This window comes from Myotis lucifugus, unplaced genomic scaffold, assembly GCF_000147115.1.
Source record: "Myotis lucifugus unplaced genomic scaffold, Myoluc2.0 scaffold_41, whole genome shotgun sequence".
In the NCBI taxonomy this organism is placed as follows: Eukaryota; Metazoa; Chordata; class Mammalia; order Chiroptera; family Vespertilionidae; genus Myotis; species Myotis lucifugus.
In genome coordinates, this window is record NW_005871089.1 from 6,396,495 (window position 1) to 6,417,405 (window position 20,911).

Below are 20,911 nucleotides of genomic sequence, written 5' to 3' on the forward strand. Positions count from 1 at the left end.
ATAAAAGGAAAGTCCCGAGTCTAACTAGGCCCCAAGGTCACCAACCCCTCACATCTTCTGTGAACACATCTTCTGTAAACCAGCAGTCTAGGCACTCACTAGGTTCTTTAAGACGGAGCTGAATGGCAGGACTGTCACTCTTGTCTCGCTTTATGCCCAGCACTTCCCGCTCCCACTCCCTCTCTCGGTTTTCTTCTTCGATCTGCCGTTCTGCTTGGGAACAAATCCGCAGAAGTCTCAAGCAAAGAATCTGGTGCAGTCGCATAAAGATATACCAGTTGTTGTTAACATAGAAGAGGTTGTACACTTCATCCATCCCTCTTAGCTTCTGTGCTGTTGTGTTACTAAACAGTAGCTTGGACTTAGGGGAGCTGCCCCCAACCCCATTGTGCTTCTTAGCCACCCCTGTGGCCTCATCTACATCCATCTCTTCTTCTTCCTCTTCTTCTACATCCGAGAGATCACCCCTCTGAGCAAAGAGCAGATCTGGAATGAAGTGATGCATGATCTGCTTGATTTTGTACTTGTCCTCCTTCTGAATGCCTGCCTGTCTCTTCACATGGTGGATAATCAGGGCAGCGGCATCCTCCAGGATCTGCTTGTCTTCATAGGCCAGAGAGAGGTGTGGGCCAGCAGGTACGCCAGCATTTTCTTCAGTAGCCTGCTCTTGCCGCTACCAGGAGAGAGAGAGATACAAAGTAGTAAGTGCCATATCCATAGCAACAACCAACAGACCTATGAGACAACACATCAGTACATTCAATTATTAACCATAGTGACTATTATTTTCCAATCCAAAACTTCTAGAAACAATAAGGTAATGTGGAAGATGTGGTTTGAGAACAAAATATTGGTACCTTCTAGACTTTGAAGACTGATAGGGGACATTGGGACAATCTAAAATTCTGAATTAACATTTATGGAGGAAGCAGTCAGTATGAGGTCTAGGATTCACTTTAAAATACTTCTGCGGTGGAAGTGCAAAAAGTGTTAGATGTAAAAACATTGACAAAATAGAAATGATTATTCAAATTTATGTAAGAGCTCACTTTATTATTTTTTCCCCTTTCATGTACATTTGACATTTTCACAATAAAAAGCTTTTTAAAATTCAAGATCACATCACTTCCAGGAATTTTCAACCACACTACATTTATGTCTCTATCCATCCCCTAAGACTGTGAGCTCAAAGAAAACAGGATTATTTTCTTATTCATCACAGTATCCTAGCTCCTGAACCACACATAATCTTTGTAAGTATGCTGAATAAACAAGGATTAGAAAGAGTTTGGTATCAGTGAGAAGAGTTTAAGTAGTGGGAAGCTGAGGCAAGCCAATCAAATACAAGGTACTCAAGCAGTGAATGGGGAGAAGTGGGGTTGTCAACTGAAACCAGGAGGGTAAACTAGGAAACCAGTAAGATAGCTTAGGTAGAAAGGTAAGGTTAAGAGTTAAAATGGTAGAATCAGGAATAGAAGCCTATGACAGTTACGAAGCAAGAATCAACAAGTCTTAGAGCAGTGGTTTTCAACCTTGGCTGCACAGTAGAATCACCTGGGAATCTCTTTAAAATCCTGATTTCTGGGCCTCATCCTCCGGAAATTGTTTCTTTGTTACTAATATTGTGGCCCCACCCCATAACAAAGAAACAGAATTTCCGGAGGGTGAGGCCCAGAAATCAGGATTTTAAAGACTCCCAGGTGATTCTAATGTGCAGCCAAGGTTGAGAACCACTGTCTTAGAGGGTCTCGATTTCCTATAACAAAGGTAATTTCCAGGAATCAAAGCTATACAAAGATTGGAGCCCTCTTACAGGTGTAGAAACTTCCAGCTCACCTCATCATAGATACTCTCAATCTCGTTGAGTAAGCTCTTAGACCTCAGGACCTTGGTGTCATTCTGTTTAAAGTTGATACCCTGATGGTCCAGAGACTTCAAGTAGTATTTCTCATTTTGCTCTCGCCACACCTTGTTAAAGCCCCTCTGGGCTTCTCGCCATTCTTCCTCTTTCATCTTCAACCTAGTCGGGTATGGAGTGGGGTGGAAACACAGGTGGAAGTCAAACTCTTTGGAATGGAATCCTGGCTTTGCTGTACCAGTGAAATAGGGATAACAGCACCTAACCCACACCTGAAACCTATATGATCATGTTGACCAATGTCACCCCAATAAATTTAATAAACAGATAGGTATGATAGGCCTGTCAAAATTATTGGTGACTTGGGATAAATGTTATTCAAACCAGTCTTTAACTCTGTTACATGAGGAAATTACTCATTCAGGATTTGGGGGAAGTAATTTGTCCCAAAGTCAGAAATCCTACTTAGAACAGTATTTCTCAAACAGCATTCCATGGAATATTCTTAAATATTCTCATCCTTGGCCAGCTAACACAAAGTTAAACAAGTTTTTTTGGTACAGAACCTCTAAGAATGTTTACTATGCGAACATTCTGATGAGAACTGATCTTAACCCTCCAGAAGAGGAGAGGAGAGTAAAATGAAAAACAACATGGACACTGAAGAATATTCTACATCTCAAAGCTAAAAGTTAAATGCTTCTGGTAAAGAGAAATAATCTGTGGCAGTATCTGAGGGGAAGACTAGGGAGGAACGCTAAATTGGGGCATCTGTGCAGCAGACAAGAATTCCTTTTCACCAGGTGATACTGAGTGAGGAGGACCCAGCTCTTAGCTAGGATTCACAATGTGGTCCAGACTTGGAGGAACCTGGGCTTAGCCCTGGCTCTGGCCCCCTCCTTTGATGGGCACAAAAGCCCCTCCACAACTCAGGCTGAAGGCTTATTAGGAGAAAGAAAAAGACATTCTTGGTAGAAAGGCACTCTTAAGTCTTTTAAAATAATACTTATGAATTTTACAAAGACAAATGATCTCTTTTTAAAAACCAAAGATGTTATAAGGGTTAGTACTGAATGGTAGGAACATGGGTGGTGATTTTCTTCTTTGTTCTTTTTTATACTTTAAAGTATGGCCTCAAACACAGAGCATTCCAATATGGACTTTAAATTTTTGCCCTCTACTGTTGATTACACAGAACCCCATCAAGAAGCTCCACCAGCATGCTCAATCTGGCAGCACACATACTAAAATTGGAACAATACAGAGAAGATTAGCAGGGGCCCTGTGCAAGGATGACACGCAAATTCGTAAAGTGTTGTGTGTGTGTAGTTTTAAGAAGCCCCACTATCCCACACTGTACCTGACTTTCAATAACCAGAATGGGGAGAAATGGAGGTCTCATGGGATAACAAGGTAAAAAATGAGCTTCATTTAATGGGACACCAACTATGTCCTGAAGCACAGGAGAGCACGAAGGGCACATTTGTTTGGATACCTTTTAAGTACAATGGGGACAGCAATGGAGGGGTTCTTCCTCAGACCATCAATGATGTCGGCTGCTTTGTCAGCATATATCCTCTGGAGTGCTTTTCGATGGATGACTTCTGATGTGCCCCCAAGGGTGTTGTCCAAGCGAAATTTGGCTTGTTCCTCAGCAGACAAGCGGGAAAGCTTCTTCTGTATTGCTTCCAGAACCCGGATTGTTGCCAGATTGGTCTCTAAAACTACATCAAGCTAAAAAAAAAGACAAAGTGTGCTCAGGACCCAAATCAGAATAGAATAGTAGTTAGGAGTATAAGGTAAGGAGTCAAACTCCCTGGACTGGAATCCTGGCTCTGCCGTAAAAGCCACAGAAGACTGTTTTCTTACCAGTAAAATAGGGATAACAGCTACTCTTTTAAGGTTGTTGTCTGGATCAAACGATACAATCCACATAAATGGTTTTGTGCAATGCCTGGCACATAACATCAATAAATGATGACTAGCCCAAGCCGGTTTGGCTCGGTGGATAGAGTGTTAGCCTGCAGACTGAAGGGTTCTGGGTTGGATTCCGGTCAAGGGCACATACCTTGGTTGCAGGCTTTTCTCTGGCCTGGGCCCTGGTCAAGGCAAGTGCAAGAGGCAACCAATCGATGTGTTTCTCCCACATCAATATTTCTCTCTGTCGTTCCCTCTCTCTTCCACTCTCTCTAAAAATCAATGGAAAAATATCCTTGGGTAAGGATTAAATAAATAAATAAATAAATGATGAATAAGTGGTAGTCATTACTTCTACCACCACCAGTGTGCTTGGCTTAGGACTACTAATCCCAGTGTAGAGGGACTTAACAGGAAGCAACCTTACAGACACTTTACCCTGAACTTTTCTGAATTGTTAAGATCTGTTACAAACAATAACAATCAAAAAACAAAACAGCCTTAGCCAGTTTGGCTCAGTGGATAGAGCGTTTGTCGGCGGACTGAAGGGTCCCAGGTTCAATTCTGGTCAAGGGCACATACCTCGGTTGCAAGCTCCTCCCTGGCCGGAGTCCTAGTCAGGGCTCGTGCAGGAGACAACCAATCTATGTGTTTCTCACACATCGATGTTTCTCTCTGTCTTTCCCTCTCTCTCCAATCTCTAAAATCAATGGAAAAATATCCTCAGGTGAGGAAAAACACACACACTCAAAACACAATTTGGATTGAACTTCCTGGTTCTCTTATGATTAGATAGGGCCACATAACTAGTTCTGGCAAATGAGTTATTAACAGGTGGATCAGAATACTTATTACTTCCACGCTAGAGCATTTAAAGGTGCAAGACCCTTCTGAGCAATCTTTTTCCTTCCAGTGACTGGCAATGTTCAAGATGGTGGCACTCTGTCAGCCTGGGACCCTGAGTAATTCTGATGAGCAGAATACCCCACTAAACATCAATGTACATGTAACAGGATCAAGGAATAAATCTGTTTCTTAAAGCCACTAAAATTCGGGGAAGGAGGAGGTTGTCTGTATTGTAGGATCACTTACCTATCCTGATGTATAAAAGGAATTCTTGAAAACCACTGTATTGATAAGAGATTTTCAGAAAGGAACACTCCTTTTAACTAGCCCATCCCACCCAAGCCTAAATACACACACACACACACACACACACTTCTGTCACCTTTATTCCTATTATCACAAATAGGAAATGAGACTGTTGCCTCTCATTTGCTTGCATACCACCTGAGAATCAAAAAAGATTCTAACCTCTGCTTTCTAACTCATCTCACCTTACTAGACATAGGTAACAAAGAAATGATTTCTTTAAACTTTCCATGGAAGTCACCATCTATCAAGATTTAGTTCTCTGCAAATGGTTGAAGCTCCTCATAAACCGTGGAGCAGGGATGGCCAATCACCTGCCAGGGCCAAGCAACACCTGACTCTTCATTCAAAACATGCCAGAGACAGCTGGAGTGAGTGTGGGGGATAACTGGCAGAGGGATAAACTAGTATGGGCTAACAAAGAGCAAGGTATCACCCATCTACAGGGAGAAGCAGGGTCAGTAAGTTTTATATAATAAATACATTAAACCAGCGGTTCTCAACCTGTGGGTCACGACCCCTTTGGCGGTCGAACGACCCTTTCACAGGGGTCGCCTAAGACCATCCTGCATATCAGATATTTACATTACGATTCATAACAGTAGCAACATTAGTTATGAAGTAGCAACGAAAATAATTTTATGGTTGGGTCACAACATGAGGAACTGTATTTAAAGGGCCAGAAGGTTGAGAACCACTGCATTAAATATAGGATACATGTAATTTTACCACTTAAGCACATTTAACATGCCCTTTTATTTTTTAAAAATTGATTTGAGAGAGCGAGCGAAAAACATGGATTGTTTGCTCTGGCACATCCCCCTATGGGGGACCGAACCTGCAACCAGGGCAAGTGCCCTGACTGGGAATCGAACCCACCACCTTTTTGTGTATGGAACGACGCTCCAACCAACTGAGCTACACTGGCCAGGGAAAAATATTCCCTTTTCTTGTTGATAATATCAGTGAACATGGGGGATTCAGAACCCATTTTCAGTATTCCCACTTCTGGCATAGGGGCTCTACCAGCTCATTTATTCATTCAAGCCCTTCCTAACTACTTTAAAATAAAATCCCTAATTTAACTTTCTTTCAAAGGGAGCCAACCACATTAACATCAGAACTATGAAAGAAGAATTCTAGTTCCCACAGGAGAGCTGGTTTGCTAACCACCTGCTAAGAATAATAATACATCAAAACAACAATGAGGTACCATCTCACACCTGTCAGAATGGCTATCATCAACAAATCAACAAACGACAAGTGCTGGAGAGGATGTGGAGAAAAAGGAACACTCGTGCACTGCTGGTGGGAATGCAGACTGGTGCAGCCACTATGGAAGACAGTATGGAGTTTCCTCAAAAAGTTAAAAATAGAACTCCCATTTGACCCAGTGATCCCACTTCTAGGAATATATCCCAAGAAACCAGAAACACCAATCAGAAAGGATATATGCACCCATATGTTCATAGCAGCACAATTCACCATAGCTAAGATATGGAAACAGCCTACGTGCCCATCAGCAGATGAATGGATTAGAAAACTGTGGTACATCTACACGATGGAATACTATGCTGCTGTAAAAAAGAAGGAATTCTTACCATTTGCAACAGCATGGATGGAACCAGAGAGCATTATGCTAAGTGAAATAAGTCAGTCAATGAAAGAGAAATACCACATGATCTCACTCATTTATGGATAATAAAGACCATTATAAACTGATGAACAAAAATAGATACAGAGGCAGAGCAGAATCGAACAGACTGTCAAACTACAGCGGGAAGGCTGGGGAGGGTTGGGGGGCAGGGTAAGAGATCAATCAAAGGACTTGTATGCATGCATATAAGCATAACCAATGGACACAAGACACTAGAGGGTAGGAGAGGCCGGGGAAGGTCAAGTGGGAAAAAAAAAAGGAGACATATGTAATACTCTTTGTAATACTTTAAGCAATAAAAAAAAATTAAAAATATAACAATACACTTTAAAATAAATAATTTCCAGCAGCCTCAAAAAAGCCCAGTAGGCCTTACTACAGTACTAAGTTTTTATATACCTTTGTAAAATATAATAACCTTTAAAATGCCATTAAAAATTCAAATTAGCCCTAGCTGGTTTCGCTCAGTGGATTGAGCGTTGGCCTGCAGACTGAAGGGTCCGGGGTTTGATTCCAGTCAAAGGCCTATGCCTGGGTTGATCAGGAGGCAGTCGATCAGTGATTCTCTCCCCTCACTGATGTTTCTATCTCTCTCTCCCTCTCACTTCCTCTCTAAAATTAATAAAAGCATATTTAAAAAAAAAAAAAAGACCTTGCAATTTATAAAAAAAAAATTTCAGCCCTAACCGGTTTGGCTCAGTGGACAGAGCATTGGCCTGCGGACTGAAGGGTCCCACGTTCGATTCCGGTCAAGGGCATGTACCTTGGTTGCTGTCACATCCCCAGTAGGGGGTGTACAGGAGGCAGTTGATCGATGTTTCTCTCTCATCGATGTTTCTCACTCTCTCTCCCTCTCTCCCTTCCTCTCTGTAAAAAATCAATAAAATATATTTTTTAAAAATTTCAAATTATTATTCAGCTATCAATTGATTTCAATTAAAAGGGTTAAAGTGGCCTAGATAAGTCACATTTGCCATAAAAATATTACTAACATATTTGACAAACTCTTAAAGTATGGTAAGTACAACAAGCATTTACCACAAAAGAACATGAACCTCTGACTCTTTAGTCTTAAAAGTCAACCCTCATAGATAAGTATTTAAGATATTTTATTTAGCATCTCCCATTTTCCCAAACTTCAAATGATCAAGGAAGCTGTACCTCAAAGCGTTCGTCTTCACAACGATAGATATGTTCTTCATACTGAGTTTTCTTGGAACTAACAAAGGTGGAGTCTTCAGACCAGGAAGGGAAGGAAACCCAGGTATCATTTAAAACCTTTAGGTAATAGAACAGAAATTGAAACAAAAGTGTAACAAAGCTTTCTGGCAAGTAAATATTCTCAATAAAAAGACACAATTCTAGGAGAAGGAAGAATCATTTAACATTACAAGCTTCCCCTTTAGCACGTTTACAACATATATTAGAGTAAGGAAAAGGTTCTGAATATAAGCGTAAAACATTTTCTTTTAAAAAAACGACAGAGCCCTGGCTGGTTTTGCTCAGTGGAGAGAGCGTCGGCCTGCAGACTGGAGGGTCCCAGGTTCGATTCCAGTCAAGGGCACATGCTCGGGTTGTGGGCTTGATCCCCGGTAAGGGGCGTGCAGGAGGCAGCCAATCGATGATTCTCTCTCATCATTGATGTTTCTATCTCTATCTCCCTCTTCTTCCTCTTTGAAATCAATAAAAAATACACACATACACACACATACACACACACACACACACACACACACACACACACACACATATATATATATATATAGAGAGAGAGAGAGAGAGAGAGATATCTTGATTTCTTCACTGATATAAATTCTTGATCCCTAGGACCATTCCCTTCCAGAGAAAGTTGAGGTTTCAGGGTTGTTCCTTTCTGGGGAAGGCCTTACCTCTTTACAGAGAGGAGTCCGTCCTGTACACTTGGGCTGCTGGTAACTCTTTGGGAGGGCTCGGTAGCTGGAACCCAACCGTTTACAAGAGGCATAATCTATTTCCATGGCAATGCCCTCTGTAGCTCGTTCCTTTGGAAAGGTTTCCAAATGTACAGACTCCTTATAGCCCAGAAAGTTTTTAAACCAATTAAACAATTCAGGGAATTTCCTGAAAAATCAAACCAAAAACTGGTGAGCAATTAGAAGCATGGTGCAGTTATTCTGAGATATGACTACCACTATTTGGTGTTAAGTCAGAACTCTGCTACCAAGAACAAAGTCCAATGGCAATTATTGCTTCTAAGCATTTGGCTTCCCCTTTTCTTACAGAGTGCTCTACAGTCAGTTAAGGTGGTGATAGAAGAGTGCACCGAAATCAGACAAAGCCAAGGATATTGCTTCAGTATTAAGATCATTTTTAGGTTGTCAAATACAATCAAGACTCTAGAATCCTGGAATAGACTGGTCTCTATAACATCCTACACTGATCAGGGGATCAGGAGACTACCACTAGTGCTAGCCAATGGCCTCTCTAATTTTTTCATCTCTAGAGTTGAAATAGAAGACTTTCCAGAAGACTCTTGACATTGGATGAGCCAAATGACCTAACACAATCAAATTAATTTTGCCTATCATATACTCTCACAAACTAAGTTTATTTCAATTCCATATCATGCATCAGAGCGAAGCCCCCTCAACTCTACTTACCCCAGGAAAGGAGAGACTAATTGCACAAGCTCAGCCCGAGAGATCACCTCCTGGTTAAAGATAACAAGACAGCGCAGGAAATTTTCATAGGCCTCTGCATTCCGCAGAGCCTTTCGGACCTTATGGAGACAACCAGAAGAGAATGATTAAGTGGGGAATGAAGCGATCTGGGATTACTTTTAAATGAGTAAGGAAATTTGAAGTTATCTGTTGATTCTAAGGAATTAACGTTTTTTTATATGTGTTAATGATTACGTTTGAAAAAAGGTTTTATTTTAAAAGGAAACTGAATTAAATAATATCTGGGTGCTGTCTGCAAGCAATTTGGGGTGGATGAGAGCACACATGAAAGAAGCAATATTGGCTAGCAACTGGATGATGGGTAATGAGGAGTCAGTTTACTATTCTCTTTAATTAATTTCACATGTTTAAAATTTTCCATAATAAAAAATTTTTCAAAATGAGATCCTGAAGTAAGACATTTACCTTCTCATACTCTTGATTCTCCAAACCAAAATCAGAGTACTTCAAGTTTCTGTTTCCTCTCCTAACAGATGTTTACAGCAAGAATCTTGTCAACACTGTTTTGGTAATCTTAAATAATGATCTTTTTAAATAAGATACTTGTGTCCTCTGACCCAATTCTTTTCCTTCTTCCATTTATAATATTAAGCATTTTAATATCCAAAAATCTAAAACTGTTCAGTGGCATAGACAAAGTAAAACTAGCCTGGCTAGATGAGCAAGCTGAAGTTTTAATTTCAGAAGTAAGTATTTAGCACTGTGTTCCTTTATTGGGGGATTGCAGACCATGTGGTTTTATCAACCCCTTCTCCAGGCTCCCATATACTATTCATAACTACCAATCAGTAAACACAATATAAAATATTTTCATGCCCTAACTGATTTGGTTCAGTGGATAGTGTATCAGCCTGCGGACTGAAGGGTCCCAGGTCCGATTCCGGTCAAGGGCACATGCCTGGGTTGTGGGCTTGATCCCCAGTAGGGGACATGCAGGAGGCAGCCGATCAATGATTCTCTCTCATCACTGATGTTTCTATCTTCTCTTTCCCTCTCCCTTCCTCTCGGATATCAATAAAGATATATTTAAATAAATAAATAAATAAAATATCTACCTTCAAAGCCGAAGGTCAAAGAGCACTTCACTGCTGTACTATATACCATATTTACTTTTTATTTTTATTAGCTTTTAAACATACACAGAGTAAACAGAATACTCTAATGAACCCCATATAATCACCCTGCCTTAATGATTAATATATAGCAGTAGTTCTCAACCTTCTGGCCCTTTAAATACAGTTCCTCATGTTGTGACCCAACCATAAAATTATTTTCGTTGCTACTTCATAACTGTAATGTTGCTGTTATGAATCGTAATGTAAATATCTGATATGCAGGATGGTCTTAGGCGACCCCTGTGAGAGGGTCGTTCGACTGCCAAAGGGGTTGAGAACCGCTGATATATAGTAAATTTGGTTTCATTTAAACGCATTTCCCAACCAATGAGTTTTAAAGTGAATTCCAGACATTTCATCTACACCTAACTCAGTATATACTTCCAAGAAAGAAGTAGTACTCAAAAACAACAACAGCCCTGGCCAGGATTAGAGCATTGTCCCAGGTTGTGGGTTTGAGCCCTGGTAAGGGTACATGCACAAACCAACCAATGAATGTACAGATAAGTAGAACAACAAATCAATGTTTTTTTTCTCTCTCTCCCCCTCTCTAAAATCAGTAAGTGAAAAAAAACAAAACAACCACAAGATACCATTTCTCTTTAAAAATTGAACTCATTTTGCCCCCCTACCCCCACACTTTCCTTGACTTTGTTGGTTGTGACCTGAACTTCTTTATTTTTATTTATTTATTTATTTATTTTTTTAAAAATATATTTTATTGATTTTTTACAGAGAGGAAGGGAGAGAGATAGAGAGTTAGAAACATCGATGAGAGAGAAACATCGACCAGCTGCCTCCTGCACATCTCCCACTGGGGATGTGCCTGCAACCCAGGTACATGCCCTTGACCGGAATCGAACCTGGGACCTTTCAGTCCGCAGGCCGACGCTCTATCCACTGAGCCAAACCGGTTTCGGCTGAACTTCTTTATTTGCCTTAGATTAGAATCATCAAGTGCCCAGGCAGCCCTCAGAAATGATTCAAGCCAGAGCCTCGACTTCTTGCAGAACAGCTCACATAAGCACAGCAGGCTTGAGAGAGATGAGATCAAGAGGCACCAATAATGGAGATAATAAGTCGTTCGCCCTTTTGCAAAAACCCACAATTGCAAGACAGAGTAAATCACCAGCAGATCAATCCAAGCTGGCTCCCGCCAGTGAGAAGTCTGACAGTTGCCAGCCACCCTGATGAAAGTAGCCTACTAATCATCAAGTTGGTTCCAAGGAGGAAGTCAGACATAGGAGAAAGGTCAAACACACACACCCTAAAATACCGTTTAAACCAGTGATCACCATTTCAGGCTGTTCATTAGAATCACCTGGGGAGCTTTGAAAACTAAATCAGAATCCCCAGGAACTCTATATGTGATTCTGCAAATAAGTATCACAAGCGATTAGAAGATTACGAGTCATCTTAAGCCTTCCACAACTGGAGCACCGACACTCCCCAATGTACAGACCTGCAACAGGGGGCTCCAAAAACCTTTTGAGAGTATTTAATATATCATGTATTTTATTAAAGCTGTCTTCCACCATGAAAAATGCAGTATTTTGTTGCAAACCATTTCACAAAATCAAAGTAGACAATGCTACAATTTCTCTAGCACTGAAAGGACCTACAACTTATAAACTATGTCAAATAGTAGAAAGCCCTAAACAGCTCGATGCCTCTAAAAAAAACCTCGAGGATGGTGATTTTCTTTTGGTATTAATGGCCGGTATTAAATCTAATTCATTCATTTACTCACCTTATCAAAAAATAATGATTCAGTTCCTACACCATGCTTGCTGGCATCGGCCATAGAAGAATCCTTTAGGCTGAGAAGTTTGGGTTTCTTCTGCAAAAATAGGAAAAATAGAAACATGCTAAAATTTAAAGGGTGGATTCCTCTATTATTTTCATGTGTTCAATGGTTTCCTTATTAACCAATGTTGATTAATAATTTGCAACAAATGAGAGAATTCAAGTACTAGCTTGCTTTACACCCTATAAGATTTCCACCCGTCTTCTCTATTTGTTTGCCTGTCATTTTTTCCCCCAGAGGATCATTCTACTCCTCAAATATTCTCTTTACTTTTCCCATGGCCCAAAAGTATGGAGGCAGAAGAGAATGTTTGTAAATTCATGAAGAGAATATAGTATATTTTTCTAATAGAAGGAATAACTATCTTGTCAGCAATATTCATTCAGATCAATTTAAGACTGGCCTTTTAATTGTTTTTTGTTAATCCTCAATGGAGGGTATCTTTTCCATTGATTCTTAGAATGGAAGGGAAGGAGGGAAAGAGGAAGGAAAGGGGAAGGAGGGAATAGGGAGGAGAGGAGAGAGGGAGGGAAGGGGAGAGAGGGAGAGAAACATTATGTAGGCATATCAATTGGTTGCCTCCTGCATGAGCTGGGGATGGAACCTGCAATCGAGACATGTGCCCTTGACTGAAATTGAACCCACGACCCTACAGTCCAAGGCAACCCTCTCACCGTTGAGCCAAACAGGCTAGGGCAAGACTGGTTTTTTAAAAGGAATTAATAGGCATGACATAAGTGTCAGGCAAAATTTACTTTTTTTAAAAAAGGAAGGAGGGCATTTGTCTTTTTAAATTGATTTTAGAGAGAGGAACAGGGAAATAAACATCACTGTAAGAGAGAAACATTGATCGGTTGCCTCCCACACTTGCCCCAACAGGGGATCAAACCCGCAACCTGGCTATGTTCCCTGACTGGGAATCAAATCTACCACCTTTTGGTGTATGGGACAATGCTCCAACCAACTGAGCCACCCAGCCAGGGCAAGAATTTATTTTTAAAAAGCTATATCTCAACTATCTGTGAAGAAACACACAAACTCTGGGAAAAACAGCACATTTACCTTTGTCATTCCAGAGCTCACTCACTGAGGAGCGATAGCCACTGCTCACACTGCCTAAGCAAAAAGTAGGGAGGGAATTCTAACCCCAATGTAGTGTTTCCACCTGTGGGTAATCACGTGCAGAAGACTAACTCAGAAGTGGAACAGATCTGTTGACCTGCTTGCTACTCATTTAAATAATACTCTTTATTAGAAATTCCACTAGCTTTTATTCTTTAATTAAACTGCAGACACCTCTCTTCCATGTTCTGTACTGCTTTAAAATTTACTAAAGCAACACACAGTCCCTACACCTAGCCCTCTCCACATCAAAGAGGAAGAGAGTGGGCTCAGCTTTCTGCAGGCAGATTAGCAGTGTTTACCAAGAAGACTTATATAACAGGTCACTAACAGTAGTTTAAGACCTTCTTTTGCTGTAGCAGAAAACCTTACCTTGGAGATTAAGATGATACAGATAAGATCAGGCAACCCAACAAAGAACCTTGGGTACGAGAGGCCACCAGACCAAACAGATCTCACAAAGCACAGGCACTTTACTCACAGAAGAATCTGAGACCACTGACTTCTATCTGAAACAATAAGCTTAGTAATCTTTCTTAGCACAAGGCAGATTTAAGGCATCAAATCAGAAGAAGGGAAAAATTAACATCTCAGAAACCCTTAGCAGAATACAAAAAACAGATGACAGCTAATAACAAAGAGAGAAAAAATAAATAAAAAACCATAGTGCCCTGGCCAGTGTTCTCAATGGTTTGAGCGCCAGGCTGCTCACCAAAGGGTCTCAGATATGATTCCCAGTCAAGAGCAGGTACCTGGGTTGCAGGTTTGATCCCCAGTCCTTGTCGGGGCATGTGTGGGAGGCAACTGATGTGTCTCTCTCACATCGATGTTTCTTCCCCACTTATTCCACTCTCTCTAAAAAAAAAATCAATGGAAAAAAATATCTATTCTCGGTTGAGGATTAACAACATAAAAGCATATTGATCTGAGTAATTAGTGGTATTCTAACATTTTTTTGCAAAGCCAGATAAGAAGCTTTGCATTGAGTTTCTATGCCATACACCTGAATACCCAAGATCCAACTGACTACACGCTTAGGATAAAAGCACATGACCAACCCTGGGTTCCTGTCCACTAGAATTGCTCCTTAAAGTCAAAATGAGCAGCTGCTGCTCATTCTCACCTTCACCGGAGGGGTGGTTCCTGTTCCAGAGTGCCTCCGGATCTGGCAGCCATTCTGGCTGGGCCTCTGTGGCTTGTTGTTCAGTTGGGGCTTCTTCACAGTGCCTCCATGGTCATTTCTCACAGAATCAACCTTCTCTGCAGTTGTTTTGCTTAAAAGCTAATTAAAACACATGAAAGCGATTGATGCTCTTATCAAAGCAAGTAAGTATCATTTAGAAAAAGTTCCCTTCTGATTCCAGCTTCCTAATTTACCTAAGAAAATAATTCTAAATAGTGTAGTTCTTCTAAATAAAACTTACCACAGAGCTGTTGGCATCTGGTAAAAACTGTCCAAACTCTGACAACAGATCTTCCTGATTTTTAAAAAGGCGAGCCACCTGGGCATAAACCTCCTGCTCAGTCAACGCTGGAGTGTAGTTTCCTCCAGCTTCCTTGGCATTTCGCTGCTCTTTCTGACAAATTGCAAATGGAAGAGATCATATTGGAGGGGCACTGATGACTCCTTTTGCACATTTTTTGAGACTTCTGACAGGAGCTCTGTATGTCACCTACTTGTGCTACATTTGAAAAAGTCTATACTTTTAGCAACTGTTTTGACTGTAAACTTTAAGGTGAGAAAGTGTGAAAAATGGTGGCTGACAATTCCTTTTTAAAACATATTTAAAATTAGTTTGTGAATCCGCAGAGGACCACTACCAATTGATAAACACAAAAAATTATAGAGAAATTTCTCCTTACACAAGTCATCCTATAAACTTCCCACATAAATAAGTATGCATTTCACAGGGCAGTAACTTTAAAAATGCTGACTACCTGCTATAAGGTAATTAAAGCCAAGCAATAAAATGCTTTATAAGTACTTATCATAGTTTTCAACTGGTTCATTCCCAGTAAGAATTAGGAGACACAATAATATTTATTCAACTTCTTCTTAGACTAGATGCCCTCAGAGGGTGACCTGGTAAAGACAAGATGAAAGGGTAACTCTCTTACCTGATATGTGTGCAAAATTTCCAGGAATGCTTTATAGATGTCTGGTTGGCCCTGGAACCTGTTCTTGATCTTATTAACATAGTTGATAGCATGATTAAACTCCACAGGCTGATTGTTCTGCAAGGATGGGGCCGTTCCCAACGAGATTGTCACTGGTGTATGAGGTTGGACAGGTGGAGAGCGTGGGGATGCGTATGGTGGGAGTGGGGGGGTCTGCTGGCTGGCGGGAGTATGTGCTTGTAGTTGGGAAGGCTAAAAAGAAAAAAGTCTTTATTCTCCTCAGGAACAGATGGTTTGACATAGGAAAGTTTGAACTAAAGAGAAACAAGGTGTCTGATTAACTTATATCCTTTATTCACTCTGGCCAGGCCATTTCAGCCCAACTCAAATCACACTGGGCAGGGGTGGGAAATGTAGAGGGCTCACAATTCTCATACAAATATTTCAGTTTCAAAATTTCTAAATACAGCCTTAAAAATAGATACAGGAAGAACTTTTCACATGCAATTTTAAGTATACTAGCTCAACAGGTGCAAGAAGAATAGAAAAAAACTCATTCTACATGTATCTTTAGTGTCAAAAGAGACAATTTAATGTTACAGTAACTCCACATCAAAGTCTTGTACACCAGCTCTGTCCAACAGAACTCTGATGATGGAAATGTTCTTTATTTACACTGTCCTGAATGATACCCACCAGCCACATGAGGCTACTGAGTACTTGAAACGCAGCTAGTGCAACTGAAAAACTGAATTTACTTTAATTAATTTAAATTTTTATATAGCCATATGTGGCTACTGTATCAGACAATGCAGTTTTAGATAAAGTACACCCATTATTATTATCATTGTCATCAGAATTTTCTGCTTAGCTTGATTATGACCTAGTCTGGTAAATGGAGTAGCCTCTGTAGAATGATGACCATGTAGCCAGTAGCATAATCTGATCATAAGATGACCATTTCTGCCCGTGCTGTCAAAGTACCACTCACTAACCAAGCAAAGTTTCCACCTATTGGGGTGCTCTTGGTTCAATAAGCAGAAGTTGGGGGCAAGAGAGTCCTTGTAGGTTGTTCATGACTTGATTTAAACAGATCTAAATATGTGGTATGTAAATGTGAACCATTTGATAGGGATATGACTACTGCACCTTCTCTGATGAAATCATTGCAATATGTCTATCTAGTCTTATATAAAGGGGAAATGTCAAAAGAGGGTGGTTTCTAGGGATGCATTTCATGTAATGCAAAGTATTCCAAGTGCTCACCTTGCTGACTTTGGCAGGTGGGGGCTGAGGAGCTGGCTGGGCAGGAGCTGGGGCTGACTGGGCTGAAGGCTGGGAAGGATGTTGGGGTGGTGGTTGAGGCTGGGGCTGGATGCCATGGGTGGGAATCTGATGGACCTGGCCAGGAGTTGTCACATTCACCATGTCATTGGTTTGCACCTCAATCTTGTAGCCAGGAGGCAAGAAGGTATTGAAGCCCATGATCAGGTCTGGGTGGCCTTTGAAGAGCTGGGACACACGACTTATCACTCCTGGAGTGTCGATGCTGATAAAAAAAAAAAAAATTGGCAAACTTGAGAAGCACTATAGTAAGAAAAAAAAAAAATCACACTGACTACATTCTCTAGACAGGAAAATAGATAAAAATCAACCTGCATATTACAAAATTAAGAACATACAAAGAAATTTGAAATTTCAAAGACATTTGGTCACAATTTTGAACAGAATATACAGTTAATAACAATCCTATCAAGCAGATACTCAGACAGTAAATCTAAAGCTGCAATTTCCAAGCAATATCCAACCTGTGATACACCAGTATAAATCATCATGTATCTACATTTTCCCAATTAGTTAGCTACGCTCTTATAACAATGAACCATGCCAGAATATTTGTGTATCTTAAGTCAAAGAGCAAGTAGCCTAATCATTACCAGTCTACTCCCTTGTTTTGTGATGAAATCATAAGAAAATTTTAGTTAAGATCTAGGGACTATAATTTTCATCAATAAATCAATACATCAAATTAAAGCATCACCCCGAAAATTAAACCCCCCAAAAGGGACATCCATTATCTTTCAGAAGACAAGAATAAGCTATATCCTCCCTCCAAAATCAACATCCTAAGCACAAAGCTTGTGTACAACTACATATATCTTTTACCTCTGTGATTTAAATTCCTTCATGATGTCAAGGAAATCATTGTAGACCTGAGGCTGACTACCAAACTGCAGCTTCACCTGGTCAAGATAGGACAGTGCATCCTCCACCTGAAGCAGGTTATAAAAAGGAAATAAGCCAAGAATTATAAAAAACAAACAAATGATTTATGCCTAAATAAATTTAACATAGTAAATGAAATAGGAATATATAGTAAAACATGAAAGTTTTAAAAATTAGTATGGATATCAATAATAAAACACAAGCTTCAAATAAAAATCAAGTAGCCTTGCCTTGGATACTTTTGGAAAAAATGATTAGTGAAGCATACACATGAATATCTCATTCACTTATTTGTTCATTTATTCATCTCACAAATATCTACTAAAGCTACAACATGCTATATCAGGCCCAAAGTGGGGTACTAATGAATCAATGACAAATAAGCCACAGTCCCTGCTCTGTAGAAGTTCTCTCACATCTAGCTGGGAATCCTAACACAGTGGTATAAGGGGACAATCACTGAACACCCAGAGAGAACATGAGAAGAGCACAAAGGCTTCCCCAGGAAGTAATTTGTAAACTGAGTCTTAAAGGATGAATACAAGTTAGCAAAAGTGAAGACTCATGAGAAAGTCAGAGGAAACAGCATGGGCAAAATCCCCGACAGGACACTAGTTCACTTAGAAAATTGCAAACAATTTAATTTGCCTGGAGGGTTTGTGTTGAAGAGGAGGAATGGTGGCAAGAAGAAGAGTGACAAGAGGAGACAGAAGAGGAAGCAGGACCTGATCCTAAAAGACCTTTAAACCTTGTTAGAAAGCAACTGAGATTGTTATCTGCATTTTAATGTATTCAATTTGGCTACAGTACTGAGACAAATTGGTACAAGAGCAGGATAGATTGAAAGGAGGCAGGAAAACCAGTTATGCTCCAAGGCTAACTCACATGTGAACAGTAGTTGCTCAAACTATAGTCCTGACCAAAGGAACAGGGAGAACTGAATAGATTCAAAAGTTTTTTAGGACTCAGAAATGACAGGGATTGGGGACTGACTGAATATGGGAGATAACGGAAAAGGAGGATTCACTAAATTATAAATTATTTGGGCATTTGCAAAGAGAAACAGTTTGAAGGGCTAGAAAGTTATAAGTCTGATTTAGAACAACTTACATTTTAGTTACTCAGGAGACCTCCAAGGAAATTACCTACTAGGTGCTTCCTATATACTCTGGGATTATTTTAAATTATACAAAATATCAAGTTTAGGAAAGTTTCAAAAATAAACTGATTTGATAAACTCTACTCGTGATAAATATTGTGAAATAGAACATTTATGTTCAAATAAAGCATTAAATGACATCTCAAGAGTTGCCCAAACTTCCAAAATGGCCATAATTAATCAGTGTATTTCAGTGTTGCTAGAGCACAGATTATATGCTTGGTTGATACGCACTCATTTGATGGCTGGTTTTTCTTTACAAATAGCATGACAATTTCTATTGAAACTCAATAAACTAATTCATATTCAGAACTTTCCATATTGAAATGTTTCATTAATGACAAATTGATGGAACATAAAACTCATTAAGTTTGCAGAAGTAACAAAGACTTTGGAAGATATTTTAAAATAGCGTTCACAATCATACGACAAAGGAGGAGTTATCAAAAATAAACAAACACCAAAAAAATTAAAGTTAAAAAATAAATAAACAAACATACTATGGTATAATGTAATTACAACAGAGAGAAAAAGTGCAGAAACCCAAAGGAAAGAAATTATACATGATGTGTTTATGTTTGGAAGAAAAGGTATAGGTCCTAGTAAACCCCTATTTAAAAATTAGTTATAAAATAACACTATGCTTAAAAAAAATAGCTTTGACACCACATTATGAGATAACTGCATGTAAAGAGTGTGGAAATTCTCTCATTATCTAAAGTATAGTTCAAAAGCAAGTATGCAGTTCTAGAAACCACAACTTAAAAAAAACACACATTTGGAACTAGTCATTTAGAAGCTACACATTTAAGGGGGCACTAGAGAGGAGACTCTTAACACTCTGCTGACGCATTTTCCTGATTCACTTCAATAGGCATTTATTAAGGTTCCTAACCTCCTGAAGTTCATAAGTTTATTGGGAGGTGAGAAAACACAAACTGTAAAGAGAGCTCACTAAATATGTGCCAAATATCAATAGATAACTAAAGTACACCAAGCAAGCCTCAAATTATTCAAATCTTCCATCAATATGCCAAAGACAAAAAAGTATAGACAGTGTTGGTGCTTGAAATAGCCTATACTGCCCTAGCCGGTTTGGCTCAGCAGATAGAGCGACGGCCTGTGAACCGAAGGGTCTCAAGTTCGATTCCTCCGGTCAAGGGCACATACCTCGGTTGCAGGCTCCTCCTGTCTGGGGCTCGTGCAGGAGGCAACCAATCTGTGTTTCTCTCACATCGATATTTCTCTCTGTCTTTCCCCCTCTCTTCCACTCTCTCTAAAAAATCAATAGAAAAATATCCTCAGGTGAGGATATTTATTAAAAATAATAAAATAATAAAAAAGAAAAACAAACTACTTTAAAAATGTTTAAAATAATTAATAAAAAGAAATAGCCTATGCATTCTTACTGGACACTTCCTTATTACAGAATATAAACTGTTTACTGAAGTGGATTCAAATGCTCATAAAGCTTTTTAAAACTAATCCAAAAATGGCAGGCAATGTGAGAATACTGAATGAAATTACATGAAGGCACAAGAAAGCATTTTACTTCTCCTTATTAGAAAGAAAATGCAACAAGTTACTACGTTCAGGAATCCCATTCAAGAGCATGTAGCCCCCATGGGGGTAAATGGTGACAGGTGAAGATTTGATTTTGAGTGGTGGGTACACGGTGCAATATACAAATCTTGTAACATAGAAACCCACACCTAAAACCTATATACTCATGTTGACCAATGTCACCCCAATAAATTTAATTTAAAAATGCAAAAGTTAAAATAAAATAAAAAGGTAGGTAAATAAAAAAGCTTGTAACTAAAAAAAACAGAGCAAAAGTCCTAACTCGACCCATGACTCCAAAGCCCTTTCTTGCTTCCTTTATAGTTTCTGTAAAACAGATAAAGCACAGTCTATTTATACCCCAGTGAGGAAGGTAAAATAGATGTTGTGCTTTGATAGAGCTGGCTGACAAAAGCTATAAAAATAAATATATTTTCGTTAGCCTAATAGCAAGTTTATAAGCTCTTTTGCAACATTAGGTATTAACTGCTGGAATT

The 20,911-nt window shown here is 39.6% G+C and overlaps 1 protein-coding gene and 1 non-coding gene across 10 annotated transcripts in view; one reads left to right on the plus strand and one right to left on the minus strand.

The window, feature by feature from the left end:
* The window catches only part of SIN3A (SIN3 transcription regulator family member A), an 81,880-nt gene that overhangs the window by 26,112 nt on the left and 34,857 nt on the right, over positions 1 to 20,911 (minus strand). For 5 of the 9 annotated variants that reach the window (XM_014455062.2, XM_014455065.2, XM_006087900.3 and 2 more), the window contains exons 4-15: positions 17,633 to 17,739; positions 16,733 to 17,015; positions 15,467 to 15,718; positions 14,773 to 14,925; positions 14,472 to 14,630; positions 12,170 to 12,259; positions 9,224 to 9,342; positions 8,474 to 8,684; positions 7,746 to 7,862; positions 3,354 to 3,592; positions 1,837 to 2,020; positions 100 to 673 (exon numbers count right to left, since the gene is read on the minus strand). In XM_014455062.2, the coding sequence (XP_014310548.1) occupies positions 100 to 673; positions 1,837 to 2,020; positions 3,354 to 3,592; positions 7,746 to 7,862; positions 8,474 to 8,684; positions 9,224 to 9,342; positions 12,170 to 12,259; positions 14,472 to 14,630; positions 14,773 to 14,925; positions 15,467 to 15,718; positions 16,733 to 17,015; positions 17,633 to 17,739 (2,488 nt within the window). The remainder of the gene's footprint in view (positions 1 to 99; positions 674 to 1,836; positions 2,021 to 3,353; positions 3,593 to 7,745; positions 7,863 to 8,473; positions 8,685 to 9,223; positions 9,343 to 12,169; positions 12,260 to 14,471; positions 14,631 to 14,772; positions 14,926 to 15,466; positions 15,719 to 16,732; positions 17,016 to 17,632; positions 17,740 to 20,911) is intronic. The other 4 variants (XM_023753133.1, XM_023753134.1, XM_023753135.1 and 1 more) reach the window with 4 other exon arrangements.
* Positions 3,079 to 3,185, plus strand: LOC111825841. Its single transcript, XR_002829035.1, has one exon. It is a non-coding gene; the product is annotated as a U6 spliceosomal RNA (small nuclear RNA).